Raw genomic sequence first — 23,395 nt, forward strand, 5'->3', positions numbered from 1 at the left:
AAATAGAACTACCATACGACCCAGCAATCCCACTACTGGGCATATACCCTGAGAAAACCATAATTCAAAAAGAGTCATGTACCAAAATGTTCATTGCAGCTCTATTTACAATAGCCAGGACATGGAAGCAACCTAAGTGTCCATCATCGGATGAATGGATAAAGAAGATGTGGCACATATATACGATGGAATATTACTCAGCCATAAAAAGAAACGAAATGGAGGTATTTGTAGTGAGGTGGATGGAGTTAGAGTCTGTCATACAGAGTGAAGTAAGTCAGAAAGAGAAAAACAAATACAGTATGCTAACACATATATATGGAATCTAAGGGAAAAAAAAAAAGGTCATGAAGAACCTAGTGGCAAGACGGGAATAAAGACACAGACCTACTAGAGAATGGACTTGAGGATATGGGGAGGGGGAGGGGTGAGATGTGACAGGGTGAGAGAGTGGCATGGACATATATACACTACCAAATGTAAAATAGATAGCTAGTGGGAAGCAGCCGCATAGCACAGGGAGATCACCTCGGTGCTTTGTGACCACCTAGAGGGGGGGGATAGGGAGGGTGGGAGGAAGGGAGATGCAAGAGGAAAGAGATATGGGAACACATGTATATGTATAACTGATTCACTTTGTTATAAAGCAGAAACTAACACACCATTGTAAAGCAATTATACTCCAATAAAGATGTTTAAAAAAAAAATTTTTGGTCAGTAGACTAGAATTTCTTAATTGGAATCGAGGGGCAGGCTTTGGACAATCCATGGACTTCGTGAAATCCAAAGGTGCCCTTTTTTGTTGTTCTGTGTTTGTTTGTAGACCCCTTTGAAGGGTGCGTGAGCACCTGTCCTTCTCTCTGATTTTAGCTTCTCAAAATGGCTCTTGGACTCAAAGGTGCCTGAGGGTGGCGGACGTGTGCTCCCCCAGTACAGAATTCTGAACACAGTGTCAGTACACATTGAGCAGAAGAGCTTTGCCAAACTGCGTGTTTTAACGTAACTTTTCAATCCAGTCAGTCAGTGCACCTGGGATCTTTTTTACATACTTATCTCACTCTTATAAGGCTTAACCGTTGCTGCTTCCCCTAAGTTTCCTTGTCCCTCTCCCCACTCTCCCACCAGGCCGTGGAAAAGGAATGGGAGCGAGGGGGAGAGTCCAGCAGGGAGAGGGCAGCGCACCTGATGGGAAGCGGTAAAGAGGGGTCCGGACACCTTGAGGGGGCTTTTGGAGGACGGGCAGAGGTTGGGTCAGTGGCAGGAGATACCATTTACCCCTGATCTCTGGGACAAGCGCACACATAGGTCTGACAGTTACTTGTGTTTTCATTCAAACTGGTTGCCAGGTTGGAATGACCCATGATGACGTCACAGGCTTCCGACCTTCCTGATTGGAAGGACCAGACTCCGTGGCGCTCGGCAGCAGAGGTGGACAATAGCATCTCGCCAGAGCTTTTCTCCACTGCCAGCTGCCCCGCAGCTCGGAGAAGGGACGACCACTTGTGTTTTGCCCAAGTCCAGAAGAAGAGTTGGGACAAAGCAGAGTCTACGCTTCGAGGAAGGGAAGAGTTTGGGAGAAATCATGGCCAATCGTCAACCGAGTTCCCAGGTGGAGGACCAGGACTCCCAGCCCAGCTCCTCAGGGGACCCCCTGGAGGTGACTGTCAACGAAGAAAGCCCAGGACCGTCAGGTGAGGGAGCTGGCACGAGAAGGAATTTCAGAGGCTTGACCAGTAAGGAGGAAAGGGTACAGAGGTCGGGAAGGAGCACCTGCGTCAGGTGCCTATGAAAGAAGGGAGACATTCGGAAAGCCAGGGATTGAGGGAGGAGAGGACAGGAGCTGGGGACACGGAAACCCTGGGAAGCAAGAAAGAGGGTTAGGAGATGAGATCCAAGGATGAGAGAGGGGAAGAGAGGAAACAAGGGGAGGGTTCTTTTTCTTCTTTTTTCCTAGTGGGAGAAATTCTCTATCATGAGAAAGTGTTTTCAGGACAGGAAGCTGGAAAAATGACAAAATGAGACAGGGGAGGGATAGGTAGATATGGGCAGAGAAAGATGGAAAGATGACTTGGGGCAAGGTCAGAGGTCTATGAGACTGAAAAGGGTAGGGGTGTTTCGGGGGGGAGGCGGAGTCGGGGTGGGGTTGGGTGGTCACCAGTGGCTGAATTCCCAAGACGAGAACGTCCTATTGTAGTCTCTTGTCTTTTCTCAGCCCCCTGGGCCGGCTGCAGCTCCCCGCCTCAGCGCCCTGGCTGTAAGAGGAAGAGGTCAGTGGCCTTCAGAGAGGAGGAGGAGGAGGGCGAGCCGGCCACTGAGGCCCAGGACACCTGGGTCGTGGAGTCGCTGAGTGGGCTCAAGATGAAGCTCAAGCGACAGCGGGTGTCTTCAGTGCTGCCTGAGCACCACGAGGTCTTCAACAGGATGCTCGGTAAGGACCAGCATCCCCCGCCCCCCGCCCAGCACCCTCCAATCCTATACTTGAAAAGCAAACAAACAAACACTTCCAATGACTACACTTTCCCAATGGAAAAGAATTCCCTGCTACTTGGTGCGCTCTCCGTCCCTGGCGGACTGTCTATGGATAAAGGACGCAGGAGACACATAAATGATACAGGATTAGGTTAGACTTACAAGTGATACAAGACTAGGTCAGATTTAGAAATGATACAGGATTACGTTCGCTTGGTTTCAACTGTACCCCTGAGACTCTAGCTCTTACTGGCCTTTTGAATCTTAGTGGCGTGGGGTGGCGGGAGGGGGTGGGGGGCAACACAAGCCACCTTCGCCCCCTGACGTGACTGTCAATTGAGAAATTGGCTGTGAGTAACTCGATGCCCTCTGCACTGGTACGTGAATGCATGATGAAGGGGCATCACTCCCTGTCACTCGGCCCCCCTAGAAGGGGAGTCACCCCTTTTCCTCCCACAGCGAATGGTCTTCCCTCCCCTCTTCCCATCAGCTTCGCCCTGGGCCACATCTTGGCATTTCCCCAGGGGGGGCGCGGTTCTCCCTCTTGGCTCTGGAATGCTCCCACGACAGCCCTGTTCCCACTGGCAAACATCTGCCCTCTTTTCACAGAGGATCCCGTCGTTAGGAAATTCCTCGCCTGGGACAAAAACCTGCGGGTATCTGACAAGGTAAGTCCCCCACTGAGATGGATTCCTGCTCCAGCGCCTGTCCTGGGTGGGCACGCGGGGTGCTTTCTACACCCACGTTTCCACTCCCCTCCCAACCTGATGCCTTGTCAACACTTCCCTCCAGGGGCCTCGAGGTCCCCACTGGGATCTGAGCCCCAGGTGTGCCCCTTTGGTGGTTGCTGCCTAAGTCCCCTCTCCTCTCAGCTGCTGGGGACTCGCCTTGGCTCCGGTTCATCAAACACCGTCCAGTGCCAGCGGCCCTAAGTCCACGCCCTCAAACCCACAGCCTCGCATCCTTGGAGCGTCGCAAACTCTGACCTTCTGTCCCCTCCCCTCCCCCAAATAATCAGGCTCACCCAACACGGGGGTCTCTTCTCCAAGTGGCACCACCCATTCCTCGTCCCCTGCTCCCTTATCCCACTGTTTTTCCTCTTCCACGATGCGACCTCTCTCCTACGTTTTTTTCCCTCTTTCCATCAGTATCTCCTGTCGATGGTGATAGCTTATTTCAGCCGGGCCGGGCTCTTCTCCTGGCAATTCCAGAGAATCCATTTCTTTATAGCTCTGTGAGTATCTTGCTCCATCCCCTCCATCAATATTCAACACCCTGGGAGGGCGCAGGGAGAGACCTGGGGCTCTGACCTTTCATCTATTTTTTTTAAACCCCTCTGTACCGTTTACTCTGGCTGTGAAAATGACAGGATTACAGCAGAGTGGTTTCTTTTTCAAACGAAGTTATGTTTTTTATACCATTCATTGACAAAACAAACTGCCCTAATGTCAATTAAAACACTGAACGAAACAAAGCAAAACACGAAACCTTCCTAAGAGGAGAGGAAGAAAGAACTGACACCATCCTGCCCACAAGTAAATAGACTTGAGACGTTTCCGGTTCTCATTCTCCGGTCTCGGGTCTTCCCACATCAGCACCAAGTGTGATTATCTTCCGTTTCTGCGTTCCCACGACAAATGCCACAATCGGGGCCCTTATCACATAGCGCGGACCTCGTAGAAAATGCTCCCCACTGATGTTTCTTCCACGTCTCCCAAGCCAGTCGGCTCTATTTGCCTGAATGTCCTTCCAAAACCCAGGTCTGACCGCTTCACACAATGTCATTGGCTAATTACGTGCCAAATCAAGGCCAGAGTTCTGGGTTGGAATTCAACTCTCTCTGCAATCTCCATCACACTGTCCTGATACTTTATTCCTTTGTGTCACTGTTCCTTCCAAATACCCTGCCCTCTAAGTTTCTATTGTGCTTTTCTGTCCAGGGATCTTTCCCACACATTTACCTGAAGAAAATGACCCTATCCTTAAAGTGGGTTCAAACACCAAAACCTTCACGATGCCTGATCTCCCTAACTTCTGCATCCCGGAGGCACTTTACTTAAAATCGTATTAGAATGTGATGCTTTGCATTACAGTCATTTCTTATCTCCCCCCTTCCCCTTCCCCAGTCCCATTAGACTAGACACAATGTGGAAGGCAGGTCTTGTCAAAATGTCCATGCATTCCCAAAACACTCAGCACAATTCTTTTCATTTTGCGAATGTTTGTTATTGTGAGTCTTCGAGGTAATCGGTATGGCATTTGGCTACGGGATAAAATGTTCACTCATTCATTCATTCATTCATCTAAGGAAACCTTATAAAGTACACCCTACATGCTGGGGAATATGAGGTGATGGGAACAGAGATTCACAAAAGGCTGTTGAATTAATGCATCAAGATGAACCAAGCCCTTAATGTGTCATTTGGTAGGAGAGGGATGAATGCAGAAATAGATCAGATCAGCTCCTGCCCTCAGGACCTGTACATACACCTACAACATAGGGAGAGAGGTGTGTGCACATACAACAAGTTGAAGGGAACAGGGGGTTTGGATTTTGTCCGCATCATCAAGGTGTGAGAGGCACCCTTCCGAAGGTCCTGCCTGGCAGTGGCGCCTTGATGACTGGGCGGCTCTCGGGGACGCTGGGCAGGGCTGGGTGGGTCGTGTCAGGATGCTCAGCCTGCCTCTTTTCTGGGAAGCTGATCTCAAGTGGAGGCCCTTCCTGTGCTGATGACAGCCACCTGATGTCTTTCCCCAGCTATGTGGCCAACGACATGGAAGAGGACAACCAGGCCCCCAAACAGGCCATCTTTTCGTTCCTCTATGGAAAGAACCGCTCCCAGCGTCCCTTGTTCCACAAACTGCGTCTCCAGTTCATCCGTTCCATGGGCTGGAACGCTAGGGTCACTCGGGAAGAGTGCGAGCAGGTGGGTGGGCTGTGGCGGTCTGGGGGAGGGGCCGGGCCGGAGAGGAGGTGGGGATCATGGGGGATTCGGTCTGGGACTTGGGGACGGACGAAAAAGAACCGGACGCGGGGCACGGGGAGGCAGCGTCATCCTCATTTCCAGGGGCTGTTTGTCTTTCCAGATCCAGGCTTTTGATCCAGAGCTCTGGGTGTGGGGAAGAGATCGCGCCCTCTTGCCCTAGAGGCCCCAGGACCACGCAGGCCTGAGGTCATCGGCCTGCGCAAAGGTAGGTCTGCGTCCGCAAAGGTGCGGGCGGAATGACGCGTTGCTTACTGAGGAAATCGGAGGAATCCCACTGCTGGACCCACATCACCTCTCACGCTGTGAAGGGGGCCAGCCGGCCACACAGCCACACGCCGACTCAGCGCCCAGCCGCGGCCTCACAGCCACACACACACACCAGCACCGTGGGGCCCGTGGGCGCCAGACCTCGGGGAAACCAGTCTGTCACAGACGCATGGGTCTCACTGAGGTCACTTCACCCAAAGCAGTTGGGTCCAAATAACAGCTCTGATGAGATGGTGATTTTTTTCCATATACGGTGTTTCGAGTTTCTCTTTTTAATTCATTTTTGGCCTTACATCCCTCAGGGATATGGGTTCTAGGATTTACCTACCACAAAGTAAATGTCTACAAACAGGATATTAGATGGAACAGCCTACACGTTCAATAAGAAAAGACCAATTATGACTAGCTTTATTTTCATCCAAATTTACTTTCCAATTGCTTACGGCCAGATCACCTGTGACTCTTTATTTCCCCTGACTCACCACTTCTGGACCAATGATTCCTCTTGTACAATTCACCTTTTCCCCCTCAACTTTATGGTCAAGGGGGTTTATCAGAACGAGTGAAGGTTAAGGAATGCCATCTTCAGCATGGCTTGTTACAATGGACACATTAGAGTTCTAGATGTGGGCAGAGGATTGAGCAAACATTTGGTTGAAATCTTGCAAACTAGCTGCCTTAGTCCGTTCGACCTGCCCTAACAAGATACTACAGACTGCGTGGCTTATAAACAACAGACCGCAGTCTCTTTTACAAGGGCAATAATCTCATTCATGAGGGCTCTACCCCATGACCTAATAACCTCCCAAAGACCCCACCCTCCTAATACCAGCCCCTTAGCGGTTAAGATTTTAAGATTTCAACCTAAGAATTTTGGGGGACACAAACATTCAGCCCATAACACTAACCAAGTTTAGGACTGACTATTATTTAAACATTAGGATCCAGGGACTTCCCTGGTGGCTCAGTGGTTAAGAATCCGCCTGCCAACGCAGGGCACACGGGTTCGAGCCCTCGTCCGGGAAGACCCCGCATGCCGCGGAACAACTAAGCCCGTGCGCCACAACTACTGAGCCTGCGCTCTAGAGCCCACGAGCCACAACTACTGAGCCTGTACTCTAGAGCCCGCAAGCCACAACTACTGAGCCTGTGCGCCTAGAGCCCGTGCTCCGCCACAAGAGAAGCGTCATGAGAAGCAACAGAGAGTGGGCCTCGCTCACCACAACTAGAGAAAGCCCACGCACAGCAACAAAGACCCAATGCAGCCAAAAATAAAATAAAGAAAATAAGTCAATTAAAAATTAATAATAAAATAGACATTAGGATCCAGGATTAGGATTAGGGATCAGGCAGCAGGTCTCCTGGTCCACGATGCTGACTGGTCAGTGATGTCTGTAGTGTGGTTCCAAGTTCAGAATTTAAGTGGTGCCAAAGGACCAAGGTGAGTTAAGACTAAAGCAGCATTCTCCAAATGCCAGCTCCCTGAGCAGAATCACCTGGAGTCTTGGCTATAAAGCAGATGACTGGGCCTGACTTTCGGTGTATTCAGTAGTTTTTGCAGTCAGGCTCACCAAACTCCAAGAATCGCACTTGAAAACAATGAATGGTTCAGGATTGGGGCTCCGAATGGAGAATTTGAGATAAAACTGCAATCATAAATGAGTCTCAATTCTGGTGAGAACTAAGAATGTGAAAACCTTTGTATCTGGACAGTTGCCACTTTGAAATCTGACAGCCTTGCTCCTTCTCTTACTTCCAGATCACAGAGCCCAGGAGAGATGAGGATGTTGCACAGGAGGTCAATCCACACGCTGACGACAGCCGTGAGGAAGGGAGGGAGAAGCCTCTTGTGCAGATGATCGGGAAGAACCCAGCGTCTTCTAGAACGAGCTCAAGAGAGTTTTCGTGTCACACTCCTGGGAGCGGGGCGTGCTTCTAGGAGTCTGTGGCAGGACAATAAGAAATTAGGGTTCTGTCACGTTCCATCCCTTTGGAAGGCACCACCCCAATTTTCAGATCATTTCATTCAAATCTCCCCTGAGATGAACACTGGAGGTCCCATTTTTTACACACTTCTTTGCCCCAGTCTAGAAGCATTTGAAGGTGGCGTGTAGGGGGCTCAGAACAGGAGGGAATAACTTTAAAATATATAATTAGAGCCACACGGTCATGACTGATGACTTAACTTTCACTGGCGTATTTTGAAAATGTCACCTACAGAAGTACTGTATTTTTGTATTTTATATTTATAGATGTATTTTAAATAGTTTTGAAATAGTCTTCATTGTGAAACATCTTATTCCCACCAAGTTTTGTGATGAGTATTACAGCTGTTGTATATTTACACCTATATACAATTTTATTCACATTTTCAAGAGAGATTTTTGGTTTTATCTATTACATAATATACATTTTATCTATTACATAACATTTCCATTCTACTTATAGCTAGGTGGGTATTTCCTCCCAATTCTTGTAAGCATAAATTTCTATATTTTTAGTTCTCATTACTGAATTGTGGGAATTCAGTCGTAAGTTTTTAACTTCTCTCAACAAGTTTGTATGTTATTTTAGATTATTAAAGAGTACCGTGCAATGCAGCTTTGGGGGAAATATAATAAAGATGAAAGTCTTCTCACAGTCATGATGTGTGTGGTCATTACCAGTCTGCTTCGCCTGTTTGCTGCCCAACGAGGTGTGGCTTAATGGCGTTGTGATTATCCAACCACATTTCTTAACTCTGAAAAATAATCCTGAATTATTTTTCATGGAGGAAAATCTACAGAAGATGAGGCAGATCTTACGTCGTTCAGGACTCCAGTACTGAGAGACAAGTGTTGGGTAAAAGGAAACATAGCTTTACTGAGGAAGCCAGCAGCCCAGGGGAGAAGGTGGACTCGTCCCAAAGAACCAACTCTCCCCTCCTGAGGTTTTGCTTGAGGACTATATAGGGAAAAGAGAAAGGGGCTGCATGTTGAAGACAGGGTTACGGGGTGCGTGATCAGCTCACGGACATTCTTCTGATTGGTCGGTGGTGAGGTAGCGGGGACTCAACATCATCAGCCTTCTGCTTCCAACGGGTCTGGGGTCTGCGTGCTTGTGGGCAACATGCAGTTAACTTCTTCCACCTGCTGGGGGTTTCAGTCTCTGCAAAACAGCTCCAAGGACCTAGCTCAGAATATTACCCGATAGCCTTTTAGGCGGAACTAAAGGCCCTGGACTTCGTTTAACGGCTAAAGTATGATGATTTTGTCTTTGCTGTTTTTTCGGCCACGCCACGCAGCTTGTGGGATCGCAGCTCCCTGACCAGGGATCAAAAACAGGCCTCTAGCAGTGGAAGCGCACAGTCCTAACCCCTGAAATGCCAGGGAATTCCTGACAGTACACGTTAAAGAGAAAAAAACAGACCAAAAGGAACACAGTTTTAAGGAAGCTTAACTTTCTCAGAAACTCAGAAATTTTGTTGTGCATTTATTTTCTTTCTTTTTTTTTTTAATACATTTATTTATTTATTTATTTATTTATTTTTCTCTGCGTTGGGTCTTCGCTGTTGCACGTGGGCTCTCTCTAGTTGCGGTGAGCGGGGGCTTCTCTTCGCTGTTGTGCGTCGGCTGCTCAATGCGGTGGCTTCTCTTGTTGCGGAGCATGGGCTCTAGGCACGTGGGTTCCAGTAGTTGTGGCTCGCGGGCTCTAGAGGATTTTTTATTGTTTACTTTTTGCAAGTATTCATCAAATGCGTATTACTTGAATGAATGACAAATCATTTCTTCCAGCAATCTTCAAACTGCTTAAAACTATGACACTATTTAGCGTTTCAAATTTCATATGACCTCACTCTCTCCGTGTTCTAGTTTCTAAAAGCATGTGGGATCTTCCCGGACCAGGGCTCGAACCCGTGTGCCTTGCACTGGCAGGCGGATTCTTAACCGCTGCACCACCAGGAAAGTCCCTGTGCATTTATTTTCAAGAAAATAAGGCGGCCGGATGAATTCAGAACTAGGGGCAGAAAGCTCTTCCTGTGAGATACAGAATCTCTGCTGTTTAGGCAGATTTAGAGAACAACTTTCCCAACCACTTATTAAGGAGACCAATACTCCACGAAAACATATATCATTTTTACAGAGGGAAAACCAAACTCCAGCTTTGCATCAATATAATATTTGATACTTAAGAGAACCATAAGCTCTTTTTTGAAAATCTCTGCAATAAACATCAAAACTGAGCCACCTTCGGCTGGGACCAATACAATTCCCTTTCCACCAATCTCCTACAACGTTCTAGATTCATTCAGGTGGTGTCCTTCACTATCCTCTTTCTGGTGCTGGAACAATCGGTCATTTTACTTTAGGACCAAACTATTTTTGTTCCTGTTAATAAACAAAACTACATCTCATCATCTTGCACACAAAGTTGTACCTCTCGGTTGCTGGAACCAAGCAGGACCCTGTAGGGCCCTTCCATGTCCCCTGCCTCTTGCTTGTAACACAGCTGCAGTCTCCCAGGCCTCCCCTGAGTCACAAAACAACAGGTTCAAGCAGTTCACGATTAGGACAACAGCAGTCACAGAATCTTTAGTTCCTCCCCAAGGACATAAGTAACAGTGTCAGAGACACATTCCTAACTTGTTTTGCAGATACTAAAACCGCTACAAGAGGAGAGAGCTAACTGTATGATGACCAGACTGGAGCTATAACATAAGCTGCTCCATCTTGAGCAGACCTGAACCAATGGCTTACACAATTCCAGGAACTGGCCTCAAGGAAATGGGAACAATCCAGCACTGGACTTGAAGATTAACTGTGCCAGAAACAATCAACATGACACTGACCACACCACTGCACGACCAATGTCAAGATGATGGTCAGAGCTGACTGTGCTACTCTGCATGTAGCCCCCACCTGCACAGCCCAGAGACTTCCCGTCTTTTCCCTATAAACCCCTTTTCCCTCTAACGGGCAACTGGGAGATGCTTTGGGGGACACTAGTCCACCATCTTCCCAGGTTGCCAGCTTCCTGAATAAAGCATCTTTCTTCTTCCACCAACCCTTGTCTCTGGAACATTGACTTCTGAGCGATGAGCAGCTGCACCTGAGTTCTGTTCCAGCCGATAACATTACTATTGCTCAAGCCTCATTCATATTATATTCATAACAACTTTGAACCAAAGTTACTTCCATTGCACAAAGAAAACTAGGAGTGAATAACTGACAACTGCCCATCACACACCAGCATTGTAGGCTAGCAGAGCTCATGAACACACGTAACACAACTTTACGAAGCCACAAACATCCCTTACACAACTTCTCCAAGTGCCAGAGACAAACACATTCATTAACACACCCACAGATACAGCCTCTAGGTAACAAATAAAAATATGCAGCAACAGCATAGAACTTCAGATTATGCTTAGTGATCAACGTTTCAGGTTTCTGTCTTGCTTACAAATGACCTCGGTATCCAATGATTATCCAGTCAGTAACACAATTTAATATCAGTTCAAGGGTTTACGTAAACTAAAGATCTTGGAATGTATCGACAAGCTAACACAGTACAAAACATAGTTACTGTTGAAATAAAGTTTGTCAGAAGAATAATTAAATGTGGCTAAACACAAATTTACATTTTTCATAACCTTAAATATTAAGTAGAAGTAATGTTAGCTTATTTGATGGGTACACCTATATAAATTTAGGAAGAACACACCCAAGTAGAATTGTTTTCAATGTATGCCTAATATTGATAAATAAGATAGGAGTAACTCTGTATTAAACCAAAACTATTAAACTAGCTTCATCTGCCAAAGATTGACCTAAATTATGTAAACTTGAAGTCTTTAAATTTCTGAGTTGATTTTTTTGTTTGTTTGTTTTTTTGGCGGCACCGAGAGGCTTGCTGGATCTTAGTTCCCTGACCAGGGACTGAACCCGGACCCTGGCAGTGAAAGCACCGAGTCCTAACCACTGCACCACCAGGGAATTCCCTGACTTGATTTCCGTGAGAATACTTTTCTAGCACATTTAAAATATCAGAAGTTCAAATTCCTTTCTCTCTGAGAATTTTAGGAATACATAATTTTTATAAGCACATTTGTATCTTTGTAAGCCAATCAGGACAGAAACCCTTAAATTTAAGAGACTCTACAATCTACTTTAATAGATCCAGAAGTAGGAAAACATTACATACTCACACTGTCAGAGGTAAAGACCTTTCTGAATTACAGACACACAGACATACAGAGAAGTGGAACTTTTACCTTCAGTTCTAAAGTCTTAGACATGGGTCAGGAATAAACACTCACCAGTCTAGAGATTAAAGAGCCGTTCTCCTCCCATTGGGCAAGAGATTCTTAACTGATTTGAGCTTGTCAAAGTAGACAAATAGACGAACAGAAAAGACTAAGAAAAGACTAACAAACCAGACCCTCTGTCACCTCTCACCTAACTGAGATTAGCTCTATAGAAATTCAATCGCCCTGGAGAGACCATCGAAAGTCTTCAAATGACAGAGCCAAACTCAGAATCACTGCTGATACAAATGGGGAAGCACTTAGCTGTAATCTGGAAACAAAGCCGAAACACAAAAGTAACAGAAGGGGAAACTAAAGAAACGGAAAGTGAGCCAAGTTCAATCGCTGCTTGGGTGGGTTCAGCCCTGGGAGAGGAGAAAAGATGTACCTGGGCTTCACCGGCTCAGGAAACACACCACTTGTTGCTGGGCTTTTACAGCTTTATTTCCGTATAACTGATATACAAAATCCAGCCCAGGTTTAATTTGTATAACTTGATGACTTTGGACATATGCACACACCTGTGATACCATCACCACCATCACGGTAATATACTCATCACTTCCAAAAGATTCCTTCTATCCCTTTGTGTCTCTGTATGTGTGTTAGGAATACTTAACACAGCACCAGGTACATGAAAAGGTGCTCAACGTCACTAATCATCCGGGAAATGCAAATCAAAATCATCATGAGATGTTACCTCACATCTGTTAGAATGGCTACAATTTTTTCTTTCTTTTTAAACATAGACTTGTCAAGGTTGTAGAGAAATCGTAACCCTTGCATATTGTAGGCAGGAATGTAACATCGTGCAGGCACTGTGGAAAACAGTATGGCGTTTTCTCAAAATCTTTTAAATAAAAATTCCATATGATCCAGCAATCCCACTTCTGGGTATACAGGCCCAGCTAAGAGACATTGCAGCTTCAGTTCCAGAACACTGCAATGAAGCAAATACCGCCGTAACGCAAGTCACATGAATTTTTTGGTGTACCCGTGCATGAAAAACTGACGTTTACACTATACTGTAGTCTGTTAAGTGTGTGATAGCCTTGTGTCTAAAAAAACAACGTACATACCTTTACTGAAATATACTTTAGGGAAGAGAAATATACATCAATGGAACAGGATAGGAAGCCCAGAGATAAACCCACGCACACATGGTCACCTTATCTTTGATGAAGGAGGCAAGAATATACAGTGGAGAAAAGACAGCCTCTTCAATAAGTGGGGCTGGGAAAACTGGACAGCTACCTGTCAAAGAATGAAATGAGAACACTACCTAACACCATAACACAAAAATAAACTCAAAATGGATTAAAGACCTAAATGTAAGGCCCGACACCAGAAAACTCTTAGAGGAAAACATAGGAAGAACACTCTATCACATAAATCACAGCAAGATCCTTTTTGACCCATCTCTTAGAAAAATGGAAATAAAAACAAAAATAAACAAATGGGACCTAAGGAAACTTAAAAGCTTTTGCACAGCAAAGGAAACCATAAACAAGACAAAAGAACAACCCTCAGAGTGGGAGAAAATATTTGTAAATGAAGCAACTGACAAAGGATTCATCTCCAAAATATACAAGCAGCTCACGCAGCTCAATATCAAAAAAACAAACAACTCAATCCAAAAATGGACACAAGACCTAAATGGACATTTCTCCAAAGAAGATATAAGATTGCCCACAAACACGTGAAAAGGATGCTCAACAACACTAATCATTAGAGAAATGCAAATCAAAACTACAATGAGGTATCACCTCACACCACTCAGAATGGCCATCATCAAAACATCTACAAACAATAAATGCTGGAGAGGGTGTGGAGAAAAGGGAACCCTCCTCCTGCACTGTTGCTGGGAACGTACATTGATACAGCCACTATGGAGAACAGTATGGAGGTTCCTTAAAAAACTAAAAATAGAACTACCATACGACCCAGCAATCCCACTACTGGGCATATACCCTGAGAAAACCATAATTCAAAAAGAGTCATGTACCAAAATGTTCATTGCAGCTCTATTTACAATAGCCAGGACATGGAAGCAACCTAAGTGTCCATCATCGGATGAATGGATAAAGAAGATGTGGCACATATATACGATGGAATATTACTCAGCCATAAAAAGAAACGAAATGGAGGTATTTGTAGTGAGGTGGATGGAGTTAGAGTCTGTCATACAGAGTGAAGTAAGTCAGAAAGAGAAAAACAAATACAGTATGCTAACACATATATATGGAATCTAAGGGAAAAAAAAAAAGGTCATGAAGAACCTAGTGGCAAGACGGGAATAAAGACACAGACCTACTAGAGAATGGACTTGAGGATATGGGGAGGGGGAGGGGTGAGATGTGACAGGGTGAGAGAGTGGCATGGACATATATACACTACCATATGTAAAATAGATAGCTAGTGGGAAGCAGCCGCATAGCACAGGGAGATCAGCTCGGTGCTTTGTGACCACCTAGAGGGGTGGGATAGGGAGGATGGGAGGCAGACGCAAGATGGAGGGGATATGGGGATATATGTATACATACAGCTGATTCACTTTCTTATACAGCAGAAAATAACACAACACTGTAAAGCAATTATACTCCAATAAAGATGTTAAAAAAGAAAATACTTTAGGGACTTCCCTGGTTGTCCAGTGGTTAAGAATCCGCCTTCCAATACAGGGGGCGCAGGTTTGATCCCCGGTCGGGGAACTGAGATCCCACGCGCTGTGCAGCACAGCCGAAACAAACAAAACAAATTAATAATACTTTATTTGTAAAAAATGCTAACCATCAGCTGAGCCTTCGGCGAGTAGTAATCTTTTTGCTGGTGCAGGGTTTGAAATAACGTGAGAATTACTAAAATATGACACAAAGACAAGAAGTGAGCAACTGCTGTTGGAAATACTATGCCAACAGACTTGCTCCACAAAGAGCTGCCGCAAACCTCCAATCTGTAAAAAACACAAGATTCGGGAAGCACAATAATTATAATAGAATGTAATGTACTATGATATAATATAATGTAATATAATATAATATAGCCTGTATAGTCAAAGAAAAGGAAATCAATATCTAGAAGAGATATATGCACCTCTACATTCATTACAGCATTATTCACAAGAGCCAAGATAGGAAAGCAATGCAAATTTTCATCAACAGAGAAATGGGTAAAGAAAATGTGGTATATACATAGGATATGATTCAGACTTATTAGTAGGAAATCCTACCAGTTGTGACAACGGGGACAGAACTAGAAGACATGATGATAAGTGAAATGGGTCAGTCACAGAAGGACAAAACTGTGTGTTTCCGCTTATACGAGGTATCTAAAAGAGTCAAACATATATTGTCAGGGGTGGGGGAGGAGAGAATGGGGAGTTGTTCCATGGGTATAAAGTTACAGTTACACAGGATGCATATGTTCTAGAGAACTGCTGTATGACTAAGTGTCTATAGGTAACGAGGCACACTATTCTTTTCGTTCTAATTAAAAATTTTTAATTCAAGTGTAACTGACCTACAACACTATGTTAGGTCCAGGTGCATAACATCAATATTTCTATACGTTAGAAAATGATCATGGTGTAGTTACCATCTAGTTACCATCCGTCAGCGTACAAAGTTATAATGTTATTGACTGTATTCCCCGTGCTGTATATTTCATTCCCATGACTCATTTCTTTTGTAACTGGTTATCTGTTCCTCTTCATCTCCCTCACCTATTTCACTCATCCATCTACCCTCTTCTGGCAACCACCTGTTTGTTCTCTGTATCTATGAGTCTGTTTCTCTTTAGTGACATTAGTTCATTTGTTTTGTTTTTTAGATTCCACATACAAATGAGATCATATGGTATTTGTCTTTCTCTGTCTGACTTATTGCACGTAGCATAATACCCTCTAGCTCCATCCATGCTGCCACAAATGGCAAGATTTCATTCTTTTTTTTTTTAATCTTAAAAAATTTATTAATTTTACTTTTGGCTGCATTGGGTCTCTGTTGCTGCATGTGGTCTCTTTTCTAGTTGCGGCGAGCAGGGGCTTCTCTTCCTTGCGGTGCGTGGGCTTCTCATTGTGGTGGCTTCTCTTGTTGCAGAGAATGGGCTCCAGGTGAGCGGGCTTCAGTAGTTGCGGCACGCGGGCTCAGTAGTTGTGCCTCGTAGGCTCTAGAGCATGGCTCAATAGTTGTGGCACACGGGCTTAGTTGCTCCGTGGCATGTGGGATCTTCCGGGAACAGGGCTTGAACCCATGTCCCCTGCATTGGCAGGTGGATTCTTAACCGCTGCACCCCCAGGGAAGCCCCTCATTCTTTGTTTTTTTTTTTTTATGGCTAACAGTCCATTGTGTGTGTGCACATAGCCATATATGTATATATATATATATACGATGCATCTTCTTTATCCATTCAACTATGGATGGACACGTAGGTTGCTTCTATACACTGGCTATTATAAGCAATGCTCAGTGAACATAGGGGTGCATGTGTCTTTTTGAACTAGTGTTTTGGTTTTCTTCCGAAAAAATACACACAAGTGGAATTTCTGGATCTTATAATAGTTCTACTTTAAAATTTTTGAGGAGTGAGGTGCACTACTCTTGACATGAAGTTTACCTGGTGCTGTCAGGTGAATCCACCCAGGATCTCTGTGAAGACCTCCAAAACTGTTAAAACATAAGGGTAGGCACTTCCCCGGTGGTGCAGTGGTAAAGAATCCGCCTTACAATGCAGAGGACCTGGGTTCAATCCCTGGTCAGAGGACTGAGATCCCACGTGCCGCAGGGTAACTAAGGAATGGTGTGGAGGAGGTGAAGGAAAAGACCACGCCAAGCTCAGAGGCCCTTTCAGATGGCAACAAACTCCTGACCTTGACTGAAAATCAAAGTTCTTTACGTGGAACAATCGAAGAGGCAGGATGGGTCCTGTTAGCAAGGTCCCCTGAGATGCCAGGTCACCTGACCCCCAGCTCCAGATGCACAGATGTCCGGGACCCAGGCTTTGCTGGCCTGGGAAGGCTGAGGGTGCCCAGCTGCTGACGGGACACACGGGGCGGGGGAAGAGGTGGCTGCCGCCCAAGGCAGACGAGTGTCTGTGCAGAACTGCCTCGGCTCAGCCTCCAGAAGCCTGTCTCAGAAAGCGACAGCAAATCTTCCAGAAGCTCTGCCCATATTCCATTCAGGCGTCACCGGTCACACCTGAGGCTGCCCGGATGAAGACTGGGGGCCCACACGTTCACACACTGGAAGTTATTACCAAATGCAAGAGAGAGGGATCAGACCATGAACTAATCTAATTATAGTGCATAAGTAGAATCACGCACACCTTATTCTACTTTCCGGTTTTGCATTTGTAATTTCACAAAATGTGTGATTTGTACGGGCGGGGGTTTAATTGCTTGTACTTCTTGCCTGATGAGAAAAAAACAGCACAATAAGAAAACATTGTAGTTTTCACCTGTAGCGGGCATAAAAATACATGCACTGTTGTTGCTTGAAAACAGCATTATTGTGAATGTTCCAAATGATTTTCTATTTGGTGATGGGTTAAGTGGCTTGCCCACGTTCACTTTTATGAAAAAGGAAGATCAGAAAATTGCACTCTTCTTGCATTTTAAACTTTAAGAAAACGGATTTCAGAAAACCTGGATAACAAATTAAGAAAGCAACCAGAACTGCAAATATTTAGGGGTTTTAGGTTCGTTTCAAAACACAAGGGAACAACCCATGACGTATGTGTCTTAAAAGACCACTTGGGGGCTTCCCTGGTGGCGCAGTGGTTGAGAATCTGCCTGCCAATGCAGGGGACACGGGTTCGAGCCCTGGTCTGGGAAGATCCCACATGCCGCGGAGCAACTAGGCCCGTGAGCCACAACTACTGAGCCTGCGCGTGTGGAGCCTGTGCTCCGCGACAAGAGAGGCCGCGACGGTGAGAGGCCCGCGCACCGCGATGAAGAGTGGCCCCCACTTGCTGCGACTAGAGAAAGCCCTCGCACAGAAACGAAGACCCAACACAGCCATAAATAAATAAATAAATAAATAAATAAATACAATTTAAAAAAAAAAAAAAAAAGACCACTTGGTACAGTAAGATTCCACAGACGGCCTTGTAATCACAGAACGCAGCACTGGTTACACATTTCCCACAAGCCATGTTCTCAGCGTGAGGTTAACAGGGTCGGCTCACTCCCCTGCTTGGGGGCAGAGAGGACCGGTCTCCTTTGCTTTCTGAGATTCCTTTCATGAGTGGCTAGAAAGCGTAAGCACTGGAATTCCATTAGAGAAAAGGAGTATTCCTCAGAGGATTGTAAACGACAAAAACCCAAGAGGACTTTAACAGCGGCGTCCGTGTGTCAGAGATCTCCCACGCATGGCTGGGCCCCAAATGACACAGAACAGTGGGGGCCCAAGGGCCGCAGTCCTAGGACGCCGCTCCCCAACCAAAAGAGTCCTCTCGCTCGACAGGGAAAAAGAAAGGTGTTCTCAGACACACACAGCCTCCAGAGACAGCAAGTGAGGAGCCCACCTGCCTGGCCTGTCCCAGGAGAGTGGCTGATGCAGTGCCCAGAACCAGAAAGGGGAACTAAGAACCAACAGAAAGGGAACCACGAGACCGACGCATTCCTCCCACCTCCCCCGCCTCCCCCCCGCAAAGAAGCTGCACTCCAGTACTGACCACGGAGGGTGCTGTTCAACTAGGAATCTTACCCACACAAACGTGCTGATTTTGAGAAACTTTTCAAATGCATAGTATTCAACTTCTCAAAGTTAAGTAATGAATTACATACTAATGCTGGAAAATACAAGAAAAAGACAATAAAACTTGGAAAACAATGTTTACTAACATGACCCCAACTGGAAAGATTTAGAAACATTTAAGAAGACTCTGTAAGTCAGTAAGACAAGGAAAACAAAACAGAACAAAAGAAAACAAAACAAAACAAAAGAAGACAGTATTGGGGCAGGAAGACGGGCAGTGGACATGAACAGGCCCTTCATATAAAAACAAATACACCAGTCTGAAAAGACCACAGACTGAAGAATTCCAACTACGTGACAATCTGCAAAGGGCAAAAATACACAGACAGTAACAAGACCAGCAGCTGTCGGGGGCTTGGGGGCATTGGGGGGGATGAACAGGTGGCCCCCAGGGATGTTTCGGGCACTGAAATGGTTCTGGGTGGCACTGCAGTGGTGGCTGCAGGTCATCACACTTGTCCAAACCTGAACAGCAGGACACAGAGAGTGAGCCTTTATATAAGCTACAGACTCCAGGGGAGAACTAGGCGTCAGTGCTGACCCACCACTGAGATGACGCGCCACACAAGCGCGAGATGTTATCAAGGGAGGGAACCCAGAGGGACGGGGATAGGAATCTGCTGTCTGCTCGATTCTCCTGTAACCCTAAAACTGCTCTAAAATCTGTCTATCAGTTAAAGAGAAGAAACAGCTTCTAAGCACGTGAAAACGCTATCAACCTCATTCGCGATTAAGGAAAATCCCCAAGGGAACGTCCATACCGTTTACCGGGGCCTAGGACCAGCGGGAACACGCCGCGGCCTCGCCCCTTCCTGTCGGGCATCGCGCTGGAGCCGAGTCCCCCTGACTTGACCCACCGCACCCCACCCCGCGTTTCATGCCGTCCACAGTCTCTACACATGACATCTTTTGATCAGATGACTCACTGTCCCAATTACAAGGTTTCACTTTCTCCACAGGATGAAAGCAAAACCAGCACACAGGGGAGGCTCTTCAGTCAACCTCAGGGTCCGCCTGCATTCACGTCCCGCTGGTCCTGACAGGAGGCCCACATCCTAAGGAAGGCGGTCCTTACCAGCACCTCAGGAGCCTCATCCAGCCCACCTCACGCTGCTCTGAGAGCCTCGCCAACCTCTGCAGCTACCCAAGTCCTGGTCACGTGAGGGCCGTCACCCTTCCCCGAGTCACTGAGCCACGTGCTCTGACAATGCATTTAAAACCAGGCTCTCGGACTTCCCTGGTGGCGCAGCGGTTAAGAATCCACCTGCCAATGGTGGGCACACGGGTTCGAACCCTGGTCCGGGAAGATCCCACATGCTGCGGAGCAACTAAGCCCGTGAGTCACAACTACTGAGCCCGTGTGCCACAACTACGGAAGCTCTCATGCCTAGAACCGTGCTCCGCAATAAGAGAAGCCACCGCAATGAGCAGCCCGCGCACCGCCACGAAGAGTAGCCCCTGCTCACCACAACTAGAGAAAAAATCTCGCGCGCGGCAATAAAGACCCAACGCAGCCAAAAACGAATAAATTAATACATAAATAAATAAAAATTAAAAGAAAGAAAGAAAGAGAGAAAAGCAGGCTCTGCTTTGTCAGCACTCTGGAGTTCCCTACGTATCGACGGGCAGGATTTCCGTCCTCTCCTGTAATTACGTCTATGAAGTGCCTTTCATGAGAAGAACAGAAGCTCCCGGAAGCAGAGAATTGCTTCTTAAGATCACATGCAGAACCTGAAGACACTGGATGTTTACGTCTAAGAAGAGAGACACAACACTAGATGGTGTGAAGGGTCGCCAAAGCCAAGAGCCAGGCAAGCAGGACACTTCCTCTGGGGAGCCTTCCATCAGCAGAGCAGAAAATGTCCGCAGCCAGAAGTGGCACTCAATGCGCTTTGAGCTGAGAAGTACCCGTGGAATCACACAGGCTCCTCAAAGAGCAATTACTCCCACATTTAAGAAAGGAGATGGCGTTTCAGGCAGAGAAGGCAAGTACAGTCTTCCCGGCTGGCGGAACGGTGCGTGCTGATGGTCAGGATGCAGCTGGGCCCCAGAGCGCTGCCCTCTCCTCCAGCCCCCAGCCTCACCCTCACCCTCAGCTGAGGAGCTGCTTCCCTGAGAACAGAGAAGCCATCGGAGGGCTTCTCCACCTGCACCCCAGCTCTGCCACCCCCGCCCCCATCAGGACCCCGGGCCGCAGCTCTCCCCGCTCCCACACGCGTCTACTGGATCATTCCCGCTGTTGTTTCTCCCGTTACGACACAGCACAACACGACACAACACCCGCCCCGGACCTCAGCTCCTACTCCAGCTACTGTCCAATTTCTCTTTTCCCCGTCACAGCAAAACGTCTTGAAAAAGCTAGGAACACAGCAAACCCCATTCTCCCACTCCTCTCTCCTAAGCCTCTCCGAGCAGGATCTCACCCCACACACCCATCCAAACGCATCAGCAGCGAGTTACGACCTCCCCCAGTGCTGGGCTCGAGGGTTAACGGCTCCACAGAATGGCAACCTCGTTTGTCCAGTCACCCAGGGAACCTCTAAAGTGCTTCCCACGTGGAGACAAACTGCTGTGATTCAAATTTTAGGAGAAATACTCAGCGTGGAAAACACACTTGAGCTGCTGGAGGAAAGAGGTAGCAGCACAGAAAAAAAGGTTCTGTAACTACAGAAATGAACGAATAAGCTATTTTAATGGTACAAGTATGGGATGAAGAGGAACGAATAAAAACCGTTTAGAACACGACATTAACCAGCCTAACACTACAACGTGCTAACAGAGGATGGAGGAGGACTCCACAATGAACCCAGTTTTCTGGGTAGGGTGACAGGCTGGTGATGCAACGATGAGCCGGCAGGGACAGGAGGAGAAGGCAAGGGGCGGGGAGCTGTAAGTAATCATTTCTGGATCTACTGCATCTAGTCATTGGAGGTGCCCTTTGGACAAACTCCATAGAGATGCTGGCAAGTGGCTGGACAGAGGCATCTGTCTGGTCCAGGTGGGAGAACTGACAGAGCTGGAGGTGAAAAGCACCAGAGGGTGAGATCAGACAGCTTTGAGAGTCATGAACCAAGAGTAAAAAGACAACACACAAAGAGGATGGAAGAAAGACTCAGTCAGGAAGAGAGCAAGGAGAGATCTGTCACAGAAACCAACATAGGAGACTCTGCAGATGGGAAGGTGACAGTGGTCTGAAGTGAGGACTGGCAAATCTCCACTGGTTTGTATGCTGGATGACAGGTCACCTCAACCGGATCAGGGTCCGGTGAGGGGCAGAACCAAGACCACAGGCTGCACGATAAAATTCAGATGGGAATCAAGGAATCTTTGCCAGAAACATGACTACATGCTGTGTAACGCGACCCCGTTAGATTGTAAGAGACAAAGCGGGACATTTACTTGAAGGGTGAGAAGGCAGTTCCTCCAGATGATCCTCACAGCATCCCTGGATTGAGCACTGAAAACAATGTAGCTACAGGACAACAGTGTTGTACTGAACAGAAAGGTTACATGCACTGAGCGCTCCCTGGACAGCATGCTCTCGGCTTACAGGAAGCACAAGGAAGGCACCAATGTCAACACGTTAGGGGCTGTCACTCAGGAAGGCTAGCGGCCTACAGCAGGATCCTCAAGGAAACCTTTCACGCCCGAGAACAAAAGTGCTTCGGCAGGACAATGTAAGACAAGCAAGGGATGGTATTTTGCCACAAATGTCAAGAACCCGAGGCTTGTACTGTGGCTATAAGAGGATCGTGGGATCTGCGCGTAGAACTTGCCAGAAACACTTGGTACTGACCTGTTCCTCTACGCTTTGTCTAACCACATCTTTTACCTACTTCTACTTTCCCATTTTAAATTTTGAACTATTCGCCTCCCAAGCTGTTATTACAAAACAAGAGCAGGAAGGCAATACGTAAACAGCAAAACTCACCGGAGGCCGATTCATTTTCCGCTGCTCTTGGAACAACGTGCAGGACTGTGACAGTGGAGGCGGACCTGGAGAAGGAGAAAAACGCAGGCAGTGAAGCTACGACTGAAGCGGCTCGGGGTGCACGAGCACCCGCCCCGCGCTCCACAAGAGACAGCTGTGGGAGACCCGCCCTTTCACCTTCACAAGGGCCTGTTAGAATGAGGAGGGAGCAACCACCCTCAGGTCTGTAACTCCCACGTGACTGTGGTAACTGAGGCAATACTTTGTTTTCAGTAGTCAGTGTACGCTGAATCCTATTAAAATAAACCTCCGTCGTTAAATATGAGATTAAAAAACGCTTAGAGTTTATCTCTTCTCACCAACTCTGCTAACAACTTCAGAGCAGAAAACCCACAGGATACCCAGGATAAAGGGATACACTCAGGTGCATTTCACGCTTTAAATTATTTGGAGAAACTTAAGTGCGACGCTCAAAAAAATCTTTTCTTAAAACTGATTTGAAGTGGACAGAACACCTGCCCTAGGAGTTCTGAGTCCTGTTAGCGACCCCATGTGCACACCCGGTGAGGATCTGGGACAAGTCACCTCCCTTCTCAGGCCCAATCTCTTCCTTCCTCAACCGAGGCAGCAGGACAGAAGCCTTGCAGACTCATCCTGCACTAACTACACTGTGCGATTCCACAGGGCCCACCCAGGGGGG

At 46.8% G+C, this 23,395-nt stretch overlaps 2 protein-coding genes across 15 annotated transcripts in view; one reads left to right on the plus strand and one right to left on the minus strand.

Moving 5' to 3' along the window:
* Positions 1–23,395, minus strand: part of LOC309645842 (zinc finger protein 12-like) — a 113,643-nt gene that overhangs the window by 87,945 nt on the left and 2,303 nt on the right. For all 14 annotated transcript variants that reach the window (XM_082431566.1, XM_082431567.1, XM_082431558.1 and 11 more), the window contains one exon: positions 22,696–22,760. In XM_082431566.1, coding sequence (XP_082287692.1) covers positions 22,696–22,760 — 65 coding nt within the window. The remainder of the gene's footprint in view (positions 1–22,695; positions 22,761–23,395) is intronic.
* LOC309646089 (speedy protein E4-like) lies at positions 1,583–22,761 on the plus strand (the record flags this gene model as incomplete). Its single annotated transcript, XM_082432071.1, has 8 exons — positions 1,583–1,691; positions 2,213–2,428; positions 3,079–3,137; positions 3,618–3,703; positions 5,228–5,396; positions 5,557–5,661; positions 7,483–7,652; positions 22,701–22,761. The coding sequence occupies 6 exons, from the start codon at positions 1,583–1,585 to the stop codon at positions 5,614–5,616; spliced, it is 699 nt and encodes a 232-aa protein (XP_082288197.1). The 3' UTR covers positions 5,617–5,661; positions 7,483–7,652; positions 22,701–22,761.

The sequence above is a fragment of the Balaenoptera physalus genome, assembly GCF_965194825.1.
Source record: "Balaenoptera physalus genome assembly, chromosome: 16".
In the NCBI taxonomy this organism is placed as follows: Eukaryota; Metazoa; Chordata; class Mammalia; order Artiodactyla; family Balaenopteridae; genus Balaenoptera; species Balaenoptera physalus.